Source organism: Lutjanus erythropterus, chromosome 24 (genome assembly GCF_056507025.1).
Source record: "Lutjanus erythropterus isolate fLutEry1 chromosome 24, fLutEry1.hap2, whole genome shotgun sequence".
Lineage (NCBI taxonomy): Eukaryota > Metazoa > Chordata > Actinopteri > Lutjaniformes > Lutjanidae > Lutjanus > Lutjanus erythropterus.
In genome coordinates this window covers 8,163,692-8,182,067 of record NC_139340.1, presented here as the reverse complement: position 1 = coordinate 8,182,067, position 18,376 = coordinate 8,163,692, and the positions used below count along the sequence as shown (strand labels likewise).

The following is an 18,376-nucleotide window of genomic DNA, read 5'->3' as shown; positions in this document are numbered from 1 at the left end:
AATTCCACGTCTTGTTGCTGGTTTCTCATCAAGGGAGACCTTGAAGGAGAAGGTGTCACTCTCTACATTCCATCTTACTCCCAGCACTCTCTGTACTGGAAGATCATCGTAGTTGAGATCCACATTCTTCACCTCAGCAGCACGTTCGGTGATGCAGACAGACTCCAGTACCTCTCGTTTGTTGGAGAGGAATTTGTGGAGGCGTAACTTTCCTTTAGCACACAGAGCTTGGGCCTCCTTCACCAGCTTAATTGCTTCATCAATGGATTCCAGGCTTATGAGGCCATCATCTACATAGAAATGCTTTGTGATGAAGCCAGCTGCTGAAGGGTACATTTTCTCATGTTGGTGGGCGAGATACTTCATGCCATAATTGGCACAGCCTGGGGATGACGATGCTCCAAAGAGGTGAACCTTCATATGATATTCTTGGGGTTCTGAGTCTGTATCTCCATCTTCCCACCACAGGAACCGCAGATAATCTCTGTCCTCTTTGCTGACGTGGAACCTGTGAAACATTTTTTCCACATCACACATGACTGCAACCGGATGTCTACGGAAACGGCAGAGTACTCCAGTCAGTCCATTTGTAAGATCCGGTCCTGTTAGCAGGTGGTCATTCAAGGCAGTGCCTTCGTACTTTGCAGAGCAATCAAACACCACTCTGATTTTCTCTGGTTTCCTGGGGTGGTAAACCCCTTGGTGTGGGATGTACCACACACTTCCTGACTCTGGCTGCTTATCTGCTTTCTCTGCATCGCCATCTTTGAAAACACCTTCCATAAATTTCATGTAATCCTTCTTGAATTTAGGATCTCTGTCCAGTTTCTTTTTAAGGTGCTTCAGACGTACTAAGGCAAGTTTCTTGTTGTCTGGGAGATGTGGACGTGCCTTAAAGGGAAGGGGCATCTCAAGATGTCCACACTCATTCTGTTGAATTCTTCCCTCTAAGAATTGCAGGAACTGAATATCTTCTTGAGATATGCTCCTTTCTCCAGGTCTGGTGTCTGCAAAATCAGACTCAAGTGCTTTAATAGCAGCAGCTGGTGTCACAGGTGGAAGCTCCCTGACTGATATACGATGACACAGACCAGTCACGTCTTTGGAGTTCACACATTGGGGTGCGCTTCCCACGATGCTCCAACCGAGGTCAGTTTTAACAGCATAAGGCTCTTGATCATCTCCAGTGATGACCTTTCGAGGTGCTAGTGCTCTGGGGCAGTCATAACCAATCAAGAGTCCAACCCCACAGTCCATTATTGAGGGCATTTCGTGGGCTATGGCTGCCAGGTGTTTCAACTTTCTAGCTGTTTTGCAGGTGGGAATGTGTGCACGTTCAAGGGGGATGAAGTCCCTTGTGTAGGCGGGGGGCAAGTCGATAAAGCTATCTGAGGAGAACCCTCTGACTCTAAGTCCACTAACTCTCTGGCTCTTTACAATTGAGTCTCTTGCCATCATAGTGGAAAGCTTTAGTTTTACTGGCTCCATTACTGCCTGCAGTCTTTCACACACCTCCTGGTCAACAAATGTGTGACTACTCTGAGTGTCCAATAAGGCATACACCAGTGTTTCTGCATCATTGGTGTTAGGTGATGAGATCCATACTGGCACAATCATTGATGTGCTTTCACCTTCCCCTCCATTCACATAGCATGAGAGAGAGGATGTACTTTCCTCTACTTGTGGGACACTTTGTGAAGAAGATTTGTCTGGCGGGGGACGTTCTTCATGCAATGGAGTTGGATGGTGCCTTTTGCATATGCCACACATGGCTCTGTTTTTACAGTCTCTTGAGTTGTGTCCTTTCCTGAGGCATGCAAAACACAGCTTGTTATCCTGAACGAATTTTCTCTTTTCCTCCACTGCCATGTCCGATAACTTTTGACATTTATGCATTGAATGGTTTTCTCCACAACACATACATTTGACAGGGCCTGGGTTATGTGTTGGTGTGTTCCATTTCTTTGGTATGTGGGAATCTTTCGACTTTGTCTCACCAACATCGTTAGGTTTGGCTGTGTTACTTGAGGCATCTGAAGCCTTCACACTTGTGGCAAAGGTGTTTGCTTTTGGACGCTTTGTTTCTCTAAATGACTTTTCTTCAGAGGGCTTTAAGGCATGCAGTGATGACACTGGGTTACATGCTATGCGTGCTTCCTTTGAGATAAATGAGGCAAACTCCTTAAAGCTTGGGTAGTCTTTGGCTTGATCCAGCTGTTCCGTTACATAACGATTCCACCTGGATGTTACCCAATCTGGGAGTTTGACTAGCATCTTCTGATTCTCTTCGCAGTCATTCAGTACCTGAAGACCCTTGATATGAGGCATAGCACTGCTACATGATTGCAGGAAGTCACTAAATTCCCTTAGCTTAAGATACTCTTTTGCACCTATCTTTGGCCACCTGTTAAGTTTCTCTCTGAATGCACGTTGCACTACAAAGGAGTGACCATATCTGTCATTCAGCTTCTCCCATGCTTGCTGATAGGCCTCTTCGTCCTTCCTGTAGAAGCTGCCTTCTAGGGCAGACTTTGCTTCCCCACCAATGTATTTTTGTAGGTAGAACAGCCTGTCTGCAGGACTTGAGCACCGTCTCTCTATAAGGGCTTTGAAGCTTGTGCTCCATTCTGTAAACTTCAGTGGGTCACCAGAGAATATGGGAGGCTCTGGAAGAGGAAGTCGAGTGAGGGCCATTGACTCTTGTAATGTGTGTATTAGAGATGCCTCATTTTTTGTAGCTTGCCCTTCCTGACATGTTGCAGATGGAGTAAGTAAATTGGGCTCTCTCACTTCACTGCATACAGGACCACATCTCTCACTCTTTTTTGACTCCTCCTCAGTATATACCTTGAGCTTTGCCTCAATTATCTCAATGTCTCTTTGATTTTCAAGCTTTTTCAGTTCTTGACGTTGTGCATCAATGACAGGTTGCATTTCCATTTCTGCTTTCTTTGCAGCTAGCTGTGCAGCTGTCTCTGCCCTCCTAGCCGAAATGCTTGGTGACTCTGAGAGATGATTGGAGCGCTGACTGAGAGCAGTGGTTCTGGAGACTGTTGATCCATATATGGACCTGGCATATTCACTGTTCAGCAGCATGCGCAGCCTTGATTTTTCTGCCTCAGCATCAAACTCTTCTCCTTCCTCAGTGAGGCGTATTCTCATCAGTCCCAATAAATCTGCTGTTACAGCTGAGCATGCATCAACTTTTCTACGAATTTCTTGGCTTGGTGCTGTTTGGACTCGTATGCTATCATATAAGTCTTTCAATTCAGAGTCCAGCTTCTCGACCACATCCATCATGTCATACAACTCACTCTCAGAGCACTCATGTTTTAGAGTTGTGCGAATGTCCCTTACTTGAGTTTTCCATTTCTCATATATGGACTTGAACTTCCTTTCCCTTTGAGCTAGTTCTTGTTCCTTAAGCTCCTGCATTTTAGGTGTTAGACGTCTTTCACGGGAGGATTGTCTTGTTTTAGAAGCAGCTGAGTTAAGTTCTTTAAGCACTGTTTCAGATTTCTCATTTTTGTCTGGTTGATCCTGAAAAACACTCTCTATTTTGTCTCTCTCTGCTACATCAGTTTCAGAGTCTGAGCAAACCTGGGCTTCTGGCAGGGACTCTACCTGCTCAGCAAACCCACCACAATGAGACAATGGTTCACCCTGAACTGACATTTGTAACCTTTCGTGAATTAACACTTAAAGTAGGAAACAAGCTAACTCATATGCACATGAATTGTAGCGACTGATAATGAAGCACTTTGCTTAAGCCAATTTACAATGCAGCTTTAACTTATAGCTGTTACCCATACCACTCTGAAAATTATTGTTAGAATGACAAAAAAGGGCTCCAATTGTCCCAAGCCTTTGATTTACAAGTGTTATTGATTTTACAGGAAGTGCAATGTGAGATTAGCAGTTACAATCAAGACAGCTTAGTATGTACCTTTCTTTGATCACTCTATTTTTACAGTATTGAGAACCTTAACTTCTTAATTGCAACTATAACTTTACTCGTAGCTTATTGTGGAACTGTCCATCATTTATGTGAGGTGAAATTATAGTATTGCAGTCTGACCTGAAGCTGAACAATGTACCTGCAGTCCACTGCAGAAGATGAATCAGAACTGCACTCTGAAGCCTGAAGTTCACCGCAGGAGAAGAAGCAGAGCTGCACACTGAAGCCTGAAGTTCGCCGCAGGATGAGAAACAGAGCTGCACGCTGGAGCCTGTAGTTTGCCGCAGGATGAGAAGCAGAGCTGCACACTGGAGCCTGTAGGTCGCCGCAGGATGAGAAGCAGAGCTGCACGCTGGAGCCTGTAGTTCGCCGCAGGATGAGAAGCAGAGCTGCACGTTGAAGCCTGTAGTTCGCCGCAGGATGAGAAGCAGAGCTGCACACTGGAGCCTGAAGTTCACCGCAGGATGAGAAGCAGAGCTGCACGTTGTAGCCTGTAGTTCGCCGCAGGATGAGAAGCAGAGCTGCACACTGGAGCCTGTAGTTCACCGCAGGATGAGCAGAACCGCGCTCTGGAGCCGTGGTTTACGTGCAGGATACGAGTCACCTCAATGAGATGGATTAGGCCACGTTTTCACTGTATCTACACTGGTCATAAGAGTCCACGCTTCGTACTGATGTCCATACGCACATTTATTTGTGAAGATGTATCATGGGACACCGTGAAAACTAGAAATAAACAGAAAATAGTTTCAAGCACAAACCTCAAAATAATAAACATACATTCTGTCTCATTTCCCTACAAACCCGAGTAACACAGCATTAAAAACAGGGTAATTTGTCATATTAATTACCGTGTTCGCCTGGTAGACCAGCTGTAGGATGTAGGGAGAGAGCGTAAACGTCCGCTGTCCATGCTCGGCATTTTAGTCTCTCTTTTTTTTGTGTTTTGCCCGGCTTTTTCTCCCGCTAAACTTCCGGGTCATTGTCACGTGATTCACAAAGAAAATACATTTGACATTGTATATTCAAGGAAACAACATAATAATAACTCAAGCTCTTAATCTATCCCAAATGACAACAAATAAAATATTCTATAACAGCATGAGAAACTATTTAACCTCAAAAGGGGGGCTTCTGATGTTGTCATGGCAACATGCAAACAATGCCGTCATCAGCGCCAGCTACAGTCCACAGCTGTGGTCATTTAACAGTGACAGTCAAGTCATGTGAAAGTGGAGCTCAACTGAACTTTGCTGAGTCTCTGCTCCAAATGTAAACTTAATGAAAGCAGGACATGCAGTGGCCACGCTGTGTACTGCTGCTAAAAATGTGCAACATAAATTCACTGTACTGCTGAGAATTATATACCATCATTACCAGTTTGTATTACTTTTCAATCAGTCAATAAACGCAGCAATGTTCAGGATTGAATACATAAAGATGAACGCAGTTAAATGCGCCCTGTCCGGTGCGTCGGCAGCCAAACACTTCTGGTCATAATGAAATATAAAATAGGAAATATGAAAACTGGGACTATAATCAATAAGAAATAAGAAGCACAATATAAGGTAATATAAAATAATAACAACAAGACGATATATAAAAAGCTATTAAAATCATCAGGATGTGATATTTTGGTGGGTCTGTACCAAACAAACATGTTTTCTCACATGTGGAGTACAAGTTTACCACAGTACTTCATTATCATGCTGTTTGTCACACATTTTACCTTTATCAAAAAGTTTCAGCTTCCGTGATTTAGGTACTGGTCATTTTGCTTTTCGATAATATTTAAATTAATTGTGAAGCCAAAGCTCTAATTCTTCAAATGTTAATTTGCTACTATTTGCCACAAAAACACAGTGCAGGAGACTAGTTAAAATAAAACCTGCCACCAGGTGGCATCTTTTTGGGCAGACAAAAATGGAAAAACTGGTTAACTTATTTATTTTGTGTTTGATCATACAGGTGGTTGCAGGTGGACTGGTGTGTGTGTGGGAACTATGGGAGAGTCTTCAGGTGAGTCCACTTTCCAGTGTTAATGCTGACTGCTTATATAACTATGAACACTATAAAAGTTTATCATTGCATTATTTTTACTTTCACTGTCAGTGGTGTTGCATGTTAAAGGGATAGTTCAGATTATTTGATGTGGAGTTGTATGAGGTACTTATTGATAAGTGTGTTATCTACAATAGATACCAGTCAGCACAACCCTAGTTAGTAACAGAAGTTGTACGCTATATTTGGAATATTTTCACCACTTTACCATCTTTATCTACCACTTTTTGATAAACCAAATATTGCTCTCTCCAAACCAACCAAACTCCAGGTGCAAAATCTGTCATTTTACCCCACAGAACACAGGAGTTGCTGGTCTACTGTTGAAACTTTGAAAATCTTTATTCAGATCAACTCAGAGCACCAGTATCTTACTTGTTCTTCATACTCTTGTCAAAAACAATATGGAAAACAAACATTTTTTTCAATTTGTCTATAACACGCTTTTTCCTCTGTGGTTAGAGATTCACAGAAAAACTTTAAAACAAACAATAATAGAAACAGTAAAGGCAATACAAGTGTAAAACTAGAAACAAACAGAAATCAATAACAGTATAAAAGCAACAACAAACCCTAACCCTTCATTCAATATAAAAACAAACCAGAAAAGTGAAGACTTCATTCAATATAAAAACAACAAACCAGAAAAGTGAAGACTTCATTCAATATAAAAACAACAAACTAGAAAAAGTGAATTCAATAGAAAAATAGTGTCAGTGTAGTAAACTTAACTGTTCTTTTATTTTAACACTTCTTTCCTCATTTAGCTGATTGAGATCAACTGTTCACTCCCTATTTAAAGCCTGTACACCCTCTTTTCCTGATCCTCACATGGGTCGGCAGCTGGTCAGCAGAGTTTCCTTCTCTTTAGATTTATCTTACACGCATGACTCTTTTTAAGTGAGAATATAATTTATCCATATTTCTTTAAGGTGGTCGTTTGATTCATTTTGACCTTAATTCTCAGTCCTGTATTTGTTTTCTCTCAGGTTCCACCCATGTGTGTTTGCCTCTCCTTCATCTTAATAGAAGTGTACCATAATTCTTTGAGTTTGGAGAAAAACTAAACATTTGTGTTGAAAAGCTGAGAGTTTCCTGGCTGATGCATTCTGACCGACGCCGTGATGACAGACAGCCCATCCTCCTGAACCTTCCTAACAAATCAGGACTTTCTGAGGGATTTGAGGATGATGGTGATGAAGATGTGAGATATGAGAATGTTAGCCTGGATTCAAAATTTGACACACTTACAAAAAATGCATAAATAAAACCACAAAGTAAAAAAAAAAATGACTTTCTACATATTAGTGTTTTCTTATGTATGAACCGACAGATCTGGAAGAATTCAATACAAGATCACCCTACTTTTCTACTCACATTTTCATCACATCCATTTTTTCAAAACCGTTGAAGCCATTTCTCCTAAATGATAAATGGCAGTTGTGTTGTGAATGTTGAAACATGGCTTTTGTTTTCTTCAATCAAATCACATTTAGGACCATTTTTAATTTCACATCCATTTTTACTCGTCTGTTATTTTTAATTCACACCTGGTTAATTTTTGTTACTTCCACTCCTTGTTTCAGTGCAGCTCAATATATTTACAATTACAAAACAGAACCATAAAAAGAGGAGTGGAGGGAACATAACTACTCTGAAGTAATTTTGGGAGGCAATTTTTCTGAGTATTTTTCAAGTCTAATTTCACTCTTACTCAAGTATACATTACACTATGGCAACTACTACTTTCAACATGAAATACTGAGTAATTAATACCCTGAATAGTTTTTGAGAAGAATACCTCGTGTTTTTTTTAATACCAGTAGTTTTACTTGGTGAGTTAAACCTCAGTAATGTAACAATAATCCCACCTGAGTGCAGAGTATCAGTGCTCTTTCCACCATCGCTAAAACGCATAAAAGTGGTTAAAAAGGAAAAAACAAAACAGTCCAACAATGCAAAGTTGAAGGCAGTTCTTCGTCACCTTGTTTCACAGTCACTAATAAAACTGTGTTAAACCAATGAAGAAGACAGTCTGCTTGATGTTGAAGGTGATGTATTTGAGCCATCATCACTTCCTTGATTCTTCACAGGAGTTGTCCGTTGTCTGATCTGAGGCGATTCAGTCCTGAAGATAAGAAGAAAAAATAGCATTTTCACTCAGTGTTTTGTTACTAAATTAATATTGTACAACTAAACTATTCTGAGTGCAGTTTATGTGGATAAAAGGCTGAAAATGACGACAGTGCATGCATCAGAATTTGTTTTACAAATTTAGTAAAAAAAAATAAATCAATTAGACAGCTAATAGGTTAGTACAGCAATATAAAAGTGTCTTACTTCTGAGTGTCTTTGCTTGTTGTTTCAGACATCTTAATCTCGTCCTGGTCCATCTGTGGCAAACTGGAGGATTTAAGAAAAGTTAAAGTTGGACAACATTTACCAACTCTCACAGACTGAGACACAGATTTTGGTGGAAAGACATACCTGCTCTGATCTTTTGATTTGAATCGGAAAAAGATGAGCACAGCAGTACATACACAGACAACCACCACAGACAACACAATGATAGAAATCCAGCCTTTGAGAAAAAGAGGAAAAATAGCTGATATGATACATCAAACAATTAAAAAGCAACAGCATATTAAATGGGAATATTAGATCTGAACTTTGACTTACTGCGGTCACCACTTTTTGATCCAGATTCCTCATCAAAATCTGGAAAAAAGAAACCCACATATCAGATTTATAAAGTATTTATAAATCTATAAATCTGTGTCTTTGGAAGTGTTTCTCACCATCAGCAGACGTCTGTTTGACCTCAGGGATCATCATAAATCTCTCTATCTGAGGACCAGAGAAAACTCGCGCTGCACATCCAACCTGTGTGCTGTTGTCATGGAAACCAGACAGCACAGCTGTAGCGGTGACAGTGACTGTACCGTTGGTGTTGGTGACACTGACAGAGCTGTAGTTAGACAAGTGGACGTTGTGTAATGTTACAGTGGGAGGAGGTCGACCTGTGGCCGAGCAGGACACAACTGTCTCTTCAGGAGAGTTTGATTCTGTCACATGTAGAACAGGTTCATGCAGCTCTGCAGAGAAAACACAGTTTAAATATCACATTAATTAATTAGTTATTGAAACTTTCAATGAGAATATTTCAAATACATAAATGTTCTTACCATAGACTTTGAGACAGGTTTCACCGATGAGAGCACCATCAGGGTAGGCGTTAAACAGACACTGATAGCAGCCTTCATCCTTCTCCGTCACATTCATGATGACTATGGAGCTGCTCTGCAGTCCAGCATCTTTAAACTTCACTTTATCTCTGAAGTCAAGATTCACTCTTTCTCCAAACTGTTTGGTGTAAGAAGCAAGATCCTTCTGTCCTCCAGATTTCTTCCATGTGACTTGAAGAACATCTTTCAGTTCAATCAGCTGACAGCTGAGCAGAGCTTCATCTCCTGCTGCTGCCATCACAGTCTGCTGTGTTTGTATCAGAGCTGTCAGACCTGCAGGAGAATATTTTCAGAGGTGAGGCTTCAACAGAGTGTGTGTGTATTTATACTGAAGTCTAACTAAGAGTCTGTTCAGAACATGTATCTCAGTACAGGTATGAACGCACTCAGAACACATTTGAGATCCGATCACTCAAACCACATCCAGAGGTGGTCTGGATCACATGTGACCACATTGTTTCCACAGTGTTTACCCAAATGTCTCCTGGGGCAAAACTGAAGGACCGCCTACTTAACTGACATCACATCCTGCTGGAGGACAAGCAGCAGGTGTTTGTGAACACAATAGTGTCCATGAGACTCTATGACAAAAAGAAAAAAAAAAAAAAACATGTTTGAGTTGTTTTAGGAGAAGCTACATAAACTTTGAGAAATGCTCTCTTCAACAATTTTTTTTACCTTATTTATTTATGTATTTATTTCGCTTTGCTTGTAAAATTTGGCAAACAGGTTGCACGTTTTGTTCATTTTCCTTCTTCAATAGTGAAACACGTTAACAATCGATGATTTACTGATTATTAATAATTCATAAGTAACTAAACGCATGACTTTTTCTCAGCTTAATTTTCTTTAAACACCTGACATCAGTTATATCATGAATAGAGCTGCACAATTAATCACAATATTATCAAAAGTGCATTAGTTTAGTGATGTGCTGAGGTAAAAACAAAGGATTTTCGTGTTGAAGGTGAAATGAGCAGTAATGGACATTAAACTAACAAACAGCCCAGATGTTTATTTGCACAGAGAGCAGGTGAATGAGGTCCAGTAGTTGGTCACTTCAACATGTGGAGACTCGCAGTAAATCCAGATGTTAACTCGTGTGTGACCGCATCACGCAGGACCGATGATATAAACACACTTTAAGTTACTAAGTCGGATTTGTTAAGTCATTTTTTTCTTTGCACAATATGATAAACCTTTAATTTAATTATTAAACAGTATAAAAGTAGACTAAAAACCGCCACCACGTACAATAAACTAAGAACATGAAGGAGTCACACAGCTGCGCTTTTCAGCTTCAGTTCAGTTTCAGACATAAATCAGGATTAAGTTGATATAAAATTACTGCATCATCTCTTTCTTACCTTTATGAAAAACTCCAAACACACAGATGAAAAGTATAAATGCACGGTGTGTCATTCTGCATACTAAACAAAGGAGTCACTGCACGTGCTGAATCCAGACCAAACTTCCAGGTAACTTCTTCCTCCTTCTTCTCTGGTTTTACGGCAGTTGGCAGTTTTTGCGTCACTGCCTTCACCTGGCTTTAGTAGAGTACGATAACAAATATTGGAGGATTAAAGTCTGTAGTTGTCATATAAACAATATAACAACCGACCTTCAGTGAGAGAATATATACCTTATTATAAAATGACGACAAAAACAAACATGTGACTGTATTGATATGAAATATTATTTTGTTAATAATGACACTTCTTACTACATTTACAATGAAAAAATGCGTTTCATGGGTGAAAAAATGGCTCAAGACACCATCTACTGTTTTAAATCATCCTCAACCTTGCAGGCCTGTTATTTGATAGATTTTTAAATAATATTTTGATAATAAGAGGAATTATGAGGTTAATCTTTTTCAACTATGGTATTTAGACAAATATGAAAACCTAATCAAATCAAATGTTGATACATATTTCTGGAAAAAAGCACACTGATGTGAGATAAAATTCTGGTGACTTACTTGTGCAGTCAAATGGTGAGCATTTTAAAATAAACAAAAATACTCAGAATGAGTGAAACAAGGAACATCTCACTATTAAGCTTCTACAAGAATTTACTTGAATATCTTTTAAAATCAAAGAGTCAAAGATGTTTGTGACAGGGTGGAACTCAAAGTGACTTTTAGTGAGAAACAAAAGCCTGAAAATGATTAATAATTCATGCCTGAGGTGGGCAAATTTATTTTCCCGAAGGTTTAACTATCGGATGTGGTGATCAGAAATACAATTATTTCAGGTATTATTTTTTTTTACATGGCTCAAAAGGCAACCGTCTCAGAGAATCACCCCAGTGCTGACAGGTCGACAGGTTAGAACTTATCTATGTGCTGAAAAGAATATTATAAACATTTATATCATTTAGTTTACGGCTCAAAAACACATTAAACAGTGTACCAGTAACAGTGCACCACTTCTTTTATCACTAAACTCTTTCCTCTCTTCTCATTTTATTTCCACAAATCACATTTTTGTTTCTGTTTCCTCGGAAGTACATTTCCAGATAATTTAAGGATCCTATAACTATCCAGACATACAGTTTGTCACTGAACAAACAACACTTCTCTGTTTTACTTTTTGGGGATTTTAGGTCTTTAATTTATAGGACAGCTGAGGTGTGGACAGGAAAGGAGAGAAAGCGAGAGAATGACATGTGGTTAAAGGCTGCAGCACATGCTCCACCAACTGAGCCACAGGGTCACTGTGTTTCATCTTTTTTTAATTATATATTTGTTTAACAGCCAGTTTTGACTGTAGGTGTGAGTCTTCTGCTGTGAGGAGCAACAGAAACATTGCACATAAATGAAATCACTTGTATCATTAAAACTAATTTAAAAGCAAAATTAAGCTTAAATAAATAAATGTTTTGGAAATTATGAGATAATAACTTATTCAAACATATCAACTGAAACATCAGATCACAGAAATGATGGAGAAAGTCCATGAACATGATGAACAGATTAATAATCCAGTGTTTGACAGAGGTTGGCTCATAGATGGAAAACAATAAAACTAACCCACATAAGCACAACAACACAGTGAATGTACTTACAATAAATGTGCAGTAAATCATACTAAGAGACAGCAACACTGAAAAGTAAAGTGCCAGAAAAGTGCAAAATTGGCAACACACAACAACAACACAACAAAAAAATATTATTACATGACTTTGTTGTATATTAAACTTTGATTGGTCATTACAGCATCCTACTGTCTGTTAGTTCTCAATAAGAGACTGATGCCATGCTGCAGTTTTAATCAGTGTTTGCAAGAAAACTTCTTCAAATCATTAAAATATTTTTCAATCAATATTTTGTGTTAAACTGTTGATTGTTTTAGTAAGTAGTTTTGTACATTAATGTACAATGAGCAGGTCAATATCGTGAAATAAACCCCTTCACAGTAATTCAAGACCTGCATCATCCTGTCAGACTAATTTGACAATACAGACCTGCTCACTGCACATTATCCCATAAATACAGGACATTATGCTTCTTATGTCATATATTAAATATATTATTAAATATAATGTAAACTGTATAGATACATATAGATGTAGATGATATATTGACTGACAGAGACAAAATGCAGGAACTCAAAATTCAGTTAAAAAAGTTGTTCTGATGTAAATCTCACTTGTTGACATTTATGTTCCAGTTAAATGTCACAGAAATGTCTAAAGTCAAAGAAAACAGCATGTTAAAGTGACAAAACTTAGACTAAAGATTTGTTGAGTATATTTACCACTAATCCAAAGTTGAAGGCAGTTCTTCGTCACCTTGTTTCACAGTCACTAATAAAACTGTGATGTTGAAGGTGATGTATTTTAGCCATCATCACGTCCTTGATTATTCAGAGTTGTCCGTTGTCTGATCGGAGTTGCTTCAGTCCTTAAGATAAAAACAGAACATTGCACTCTCACTCAGTGTTTTGTTACTAAATTAATATTACACAACTAAATTATTCTGAGTGCAGTTTATGTGGATAAAAAACTCAAAATAGTGATCCAAAATCAAGAGGACAGTGATATGCGTCAGAATTTGTTTTACATAATCAGTAAATATTCAATTAACTAGGGAGATACAGGGATAATGGGTTAGTATGGAGGCAAAATACAACATTATACAATATACAAATATATATTTTGCGAGTGTACAGGTGAAATATCACAGTATAAAAGTGTCTTACTTCTGAGTGTCTTTGCTTGTTGTTTCAGACATCTTAATCTCATCCTGGTCCATCTGTGGCAAACTGGAGGATTTAAGAAAAGTTAAAGTTGGACAACATTTACCAACTCTCACAGACTGAGACAGATTTTGGTGGAAAGACATACCTGCTCTGATCTTTTGATTTGAATCGGAAACAGATGAAGACAGCAGTACATACACAGACAACCACCACGGACAACACAATGATAGAAATCCAGCCTTTGAGAAAAAGAGGAAAAATAGCTGATATGATACATCAAACAATTAAAAAGCAACAGCATATTAAATGGGAATATTAGATCTGAACTTTGACTTACTGCGGTCACCACTTTTTGATCCAGATTCCTCATCAAAATCTGGAAAAAAGAAACCTGCATATCAGATTTATAAAGTATTTATCAATCTGTATCTTTGGAAGTGTTTCTCACCACCGACAGACGTCTGTTTGACCTCAGGAGTCATCATAATCACAAGAAAAGACATAGCACATTAGTTAAAACTTTCAATGAGAATACTTCAAATGCATAAATGTTCTTACCATAGAGTTTGAGGCAGGTTTTACCGATGAGAGCACCATCAGGGTAGGTGTTAAACAGACACTGATAGCAGCCTTCATCCTTCTCTGTCACACTCCTGATGACTATGGAGCTGCTCTGCAGTCCAGCATCTTTAAACTTCACTTTATCTATGAAGTCAGCATTTATTTTTTGACCATGGACTTTGTGGTAAGATGCAAGATTCTTCATCCCCTCAGGTAAAAGTTTAAACCATGTGACTTGAAGAACATCTTTAGATTGACTCATCTGACAGCTGAGAGCAGCCTCTCCTCCTACAGCTGTGATCACAGTCTGCTGTGTTTGTATCAGAGCTGTCAGACCTGCGTGATGGAAATCAAATTAATTATGTGAACTTTGTTTCTGTAAGATTGTTGCTGCCCAACATTGTGATTCATAATCCATTCAGCAGCTATAGGTCAGTGATTAAATCTGACAAGCTAGAACTTAACGTAGAACTTATCTATGTGCTGAAATTTATTGTAAAAAGAATATTATAAACATTTATATAATTTAGTTTATGGCTCAAAAGCACATTAAACAGTGTACCAGTACCAGTGCACCACTTCTTTTATCACAGGGTCACTGTGTTTCATCTTTTTTTAATATATATTTGTTTATAAACAATAATAATATATAATATTTAAAAGTACTGAAAATGCATTCAAAGTAAACAGTGATATATGCTGTGAAATGTTTCATTTATTTTAAAAGGAAGTATTGTACTCAAACACAAAAATATGCATGTGATGTCATCGACCCATGTGACAATAAAGACATGAATGAAGTTGTCAAAAAAACTAATTCTCCAGGGAGAATATTTTCTGTGCTGCAAACAGAAGACTGGATTATTATGGAAATGTCTTCAGTAATACGTAACATTTCTTACCATAGAGTTTGAGGCAGGTTTCACCGATGAGAGCACCATTAGGGTAGGCGTTAAACAGACACTGATAGCAGCCTTCATCCTTCTCTGTCACATTCATGATGACTATGGAGCTGCTCTGCAGTCCAGCATCTTTAAACTTCACTTTATCTATGAAGTCAGGATTCACTCTTTCACCAAACTGTTTGGTGTAAGAAGCAAGATCCTTCTGTCCTCCAGATTTCTGCCATGTGACTTGAAGAACATCTTTCAGTTCAGTCAGCTGACAGCTGAGCAGAGCTTCATCTCCTGCTGCTGCCATCACAGTCTGCTGTGTTTGTATCAGAGCTGTTAGACCTGCAGGAGAATATTTTCAGAGGTGAGGCTTCAACAGAGTGTGTGTGTATTTATACTGAAGTCTAACTAAGAGTCACATCCAGAGGTGGTCTGGATCACATGTGACCACATTGTTTCCACAGTGTTCACCCAAATGTCTCCTTGGGCAAAACTGAAGGACCGCCTACTTAACTGACATCACATCCTGCTGGAGGACAAGCAGCAGGTGTTTGTGAACACAATAGTGTCCATGAGACTCCATGACAAAAAGAAAAAAAAAAAAAAACGTGTTTGAGTTGTTGTTTTAGGAGAAGCTACATACATGTATTTATTTAGGTTTGCTTGTAAAATTTGGCAAACAGGTTGCACGTTTTGTGCATTTTCCTTCTTCAATAGTGATACACGTTAACAATCGATGATTTATTGATTATTAATAATTCATAAGTAACTAAACACATGACTTTTTCTCAGCTTAGTTTTCTTTAAACACCTGACATCAGTTATATCATGAATAGAGCTGCACAATTAATCACAATATTATCAAAAGTGCATTAGTTTAGTGATGTGCTGAGTTAAAAACAAAGGATTTTCGTGTTGAAGGTGAAATGAGCAGTAATGGACATTAAACTAACAAACAGCCCAGATGTTTATTTGCACAGAGAGCAGGTGAATGAGGTCCAGTAGTTGGTCACTTCAACATGTGGAGACTCGCAGTAAATCCAGATGTTAACTCGTGTGTGACCGCATCACGCAGGACCGATGATATAAACACACTTTAAGTTACTAAGTCGGATTTGTTAAGTAATTTTTTTCTTTGCACAATATGATAGACCTTTAATTTAATTATTAAACAGTATAAAAGTAGACTAAAAACCGCCACCACGTACAATAAACACAGAACATGAAGGAGTCACACAGCTGCGCTTTTCAGCTTCAGTTCAGTTTCAGACATAAATCAGGATTAAGTTGATATAAAATTACTGGATCATCTCTTTCTTACCTTTATGAAAAACTCCAAACACACAGATGAAAAGTATAAATGCACGGTGTGTCATTCTGCATGTTGTAGCACAGGTGTGTGCCGAAAAAACACAACAGAAAGGAGTCACTGTACGTGCTGAAGTCCAGAGCAAACTTCCAGGCAACTTCTTCCTCCTTCTTCTTCCTTGGTTTTGCGGCAGTTGACATCGGTTATTGCGTCACTGCCTCCTTCTGGCTTTAGTAGATAAGATAACGATAGTGGAGGATGAAAGTCTGTAGTTGTCACATAAACGATATAACAACCGACCTTCAGTGAAAGAATATACACCTTATAAAATGACAACAAAAACAAACATGTGACTGTACTGATATGAAAAATTTATTATTTTGTGAATAATGACATTTCTTACTACATTTACAACGAAAAAAATATATATTTCATGGGTGAAAAAATGGCTCAAGACACCATCTACTGTTTTAAATCATCCTGAACCTTGCAGGCCTGTTATTTGATACATTTTAATTAATATTTTGATAATAAGAGGAATTATGAGGTTAATATTTTTCAACTATGATATTTAGACAAAATATGAAAACCTAATCAAATCCTAATGTTGATGCATATTTCTGGAAAAAAAAAACCCCCACACTGATGTGAAATAAAGTTCTGGTGAATTACTTGTGCAGTCAAATGGTGAGCATTTTAAAATAAACAAAAATACTCAGAATGAGTGAAACAAGGAACATCTCACTATTAAGCTTCTACAAGAATTTACTTGAATAACTTAAAATCAAAGAGAGTCAAAGATGTTTGTGACAGGGTGGAACTCAAAGTGCTTTTTGTGAGAAACAGAAGCCTGAAATTCATGCCTGAGATGGAAAAATGTATTTTCCCAACGGTTTAACTAGTCCACTATCAGATGTGGTGATCAGAAATACAATTATTTCAGGTATTTTATTTTACATGAGTCAAAAGGCAACCGTTTCAGAGAATCACCCCAGTGCTGACAGGTCGACAGGTTAGAACTTATCTATGTGCTGAAAAGAATATTATAAACATTTATATAATTTAGTTTATGGCTCAAAAACGCATTAAACAGTGTACCAGTAACAGTGCACCACTTCTTTTATCACTAAACTCTTTCCTCTCTTCTCATTTTGTTTCCACAAATCACATTTTTGTTTTTGATTTAAGGGTCCTATAACTATCCAGACATACAGTACGTCACTGAACAAACAACACTTCTCTTTTTTCAATTTTTGGGGATTTTACTTCTTTAATTTATAGGACAGCTGAGCTGTGGACAGGAAAGGAGGAGAGACAGAGAGAAAATGACATGTGGCAAAAGGCTGCAGCCTCGATACATGGACACATGCTCCACCAACTGAGCCACAGGGTCGCTGTGTTTCATCTTTTTAAAAGTTTTTTTCTTTTCTTTCGCTGTGGGGAGAAACAGAAACACTGCACACAAGTGAAATCACTTGTATCAGTAAAACTAATTTAAAAGCAAAATTTAGCTTAAATAAATAAATGTTTTGGAAATTATGAGATAATAATTTATTAAAACATATCAACTGAAACATCAGATCACAGAAATGATGGAGAAAAGTGGCTCATAGATGGAAAACAATAAAACTAACTCACGTAAGCACGACACCACAATCACAACAACACAGTGAATGTACTTACAATAAATGTACAATAAATAACATTAAGAGACATCAACACTGACAAGTAAAGTGCCAGAGAAGTGCAAAATTGGCAACACACAACAACACAACAAAAAATGTTATTACATGACTTTTTTGAGTATTCAGTTTTGATTGGTCATTTATGACATTCAACAGTATGTCATACCTGAATAACAGACTGCTGCTACGGACGCTATGATCATTTGTAAGAAATAAATCCCTTCACAGTAATTCAAGACCTGCATTATCTTGTCAGGCTTTATTTCACAATACAGACAAGCTCACTGCACATTAGGCTTCCTATGTAATATACTGAATATATGATTAAATATACATAAAGATATAGACAGTTGTATTACCCCACAGAGCCAAATTGCAGCAACTCCATATTCAGTCAAAATGTTGTTAGGACGTACATCTCACATTTATTTTCCTAAATGTCAAAGAAATGTCTAAATT

General features: G+C 38.1%; 1 protein-coding gene across 3 annotated transcripts in view; it reads right to left on the bottom strand.

Moving 5' to 3' along the window:
* Positions 1-16,411, bottom strand: part of LOC146304650 (nectin-1-like) — a 47,166-nt gene extending 30,755 nt beyond the window's left edge. For 2 of the 3 annotated variants that reach the window (XM_084713377.1, XM_084713378.1), the window contains exons 1-3: positions 16,245-16,411; positions 14,933-15,265; positions 14,028-14,366 (exon numbers count right to left, since the gene is read on the bottom strand). In XM_084713377.1, coding sequence (XP_084569503.1) covers positions 14,028-14,366; positions 14,933-15,265; positions 16,245-16,299 — 727 coding nt within the window. In that variant the 5' untranslated portion in view covers positions 16,300-16,411. Of the gene's footprint in view, positions 1-7,804; positions 8,148-8,359; positions 8,423-8,506; positions 8,738-8,817; positions 9,115-14,027; positions 14,367-14,932; positions 15,266-16,244 lie in introns of those variants that run through there. The other variant, XR_014769254.1, reaches the window with a different exon arrangement.
* Between the last annotated feature and the right edge of the window lie 1,965 nt (positions 16,412-18,376).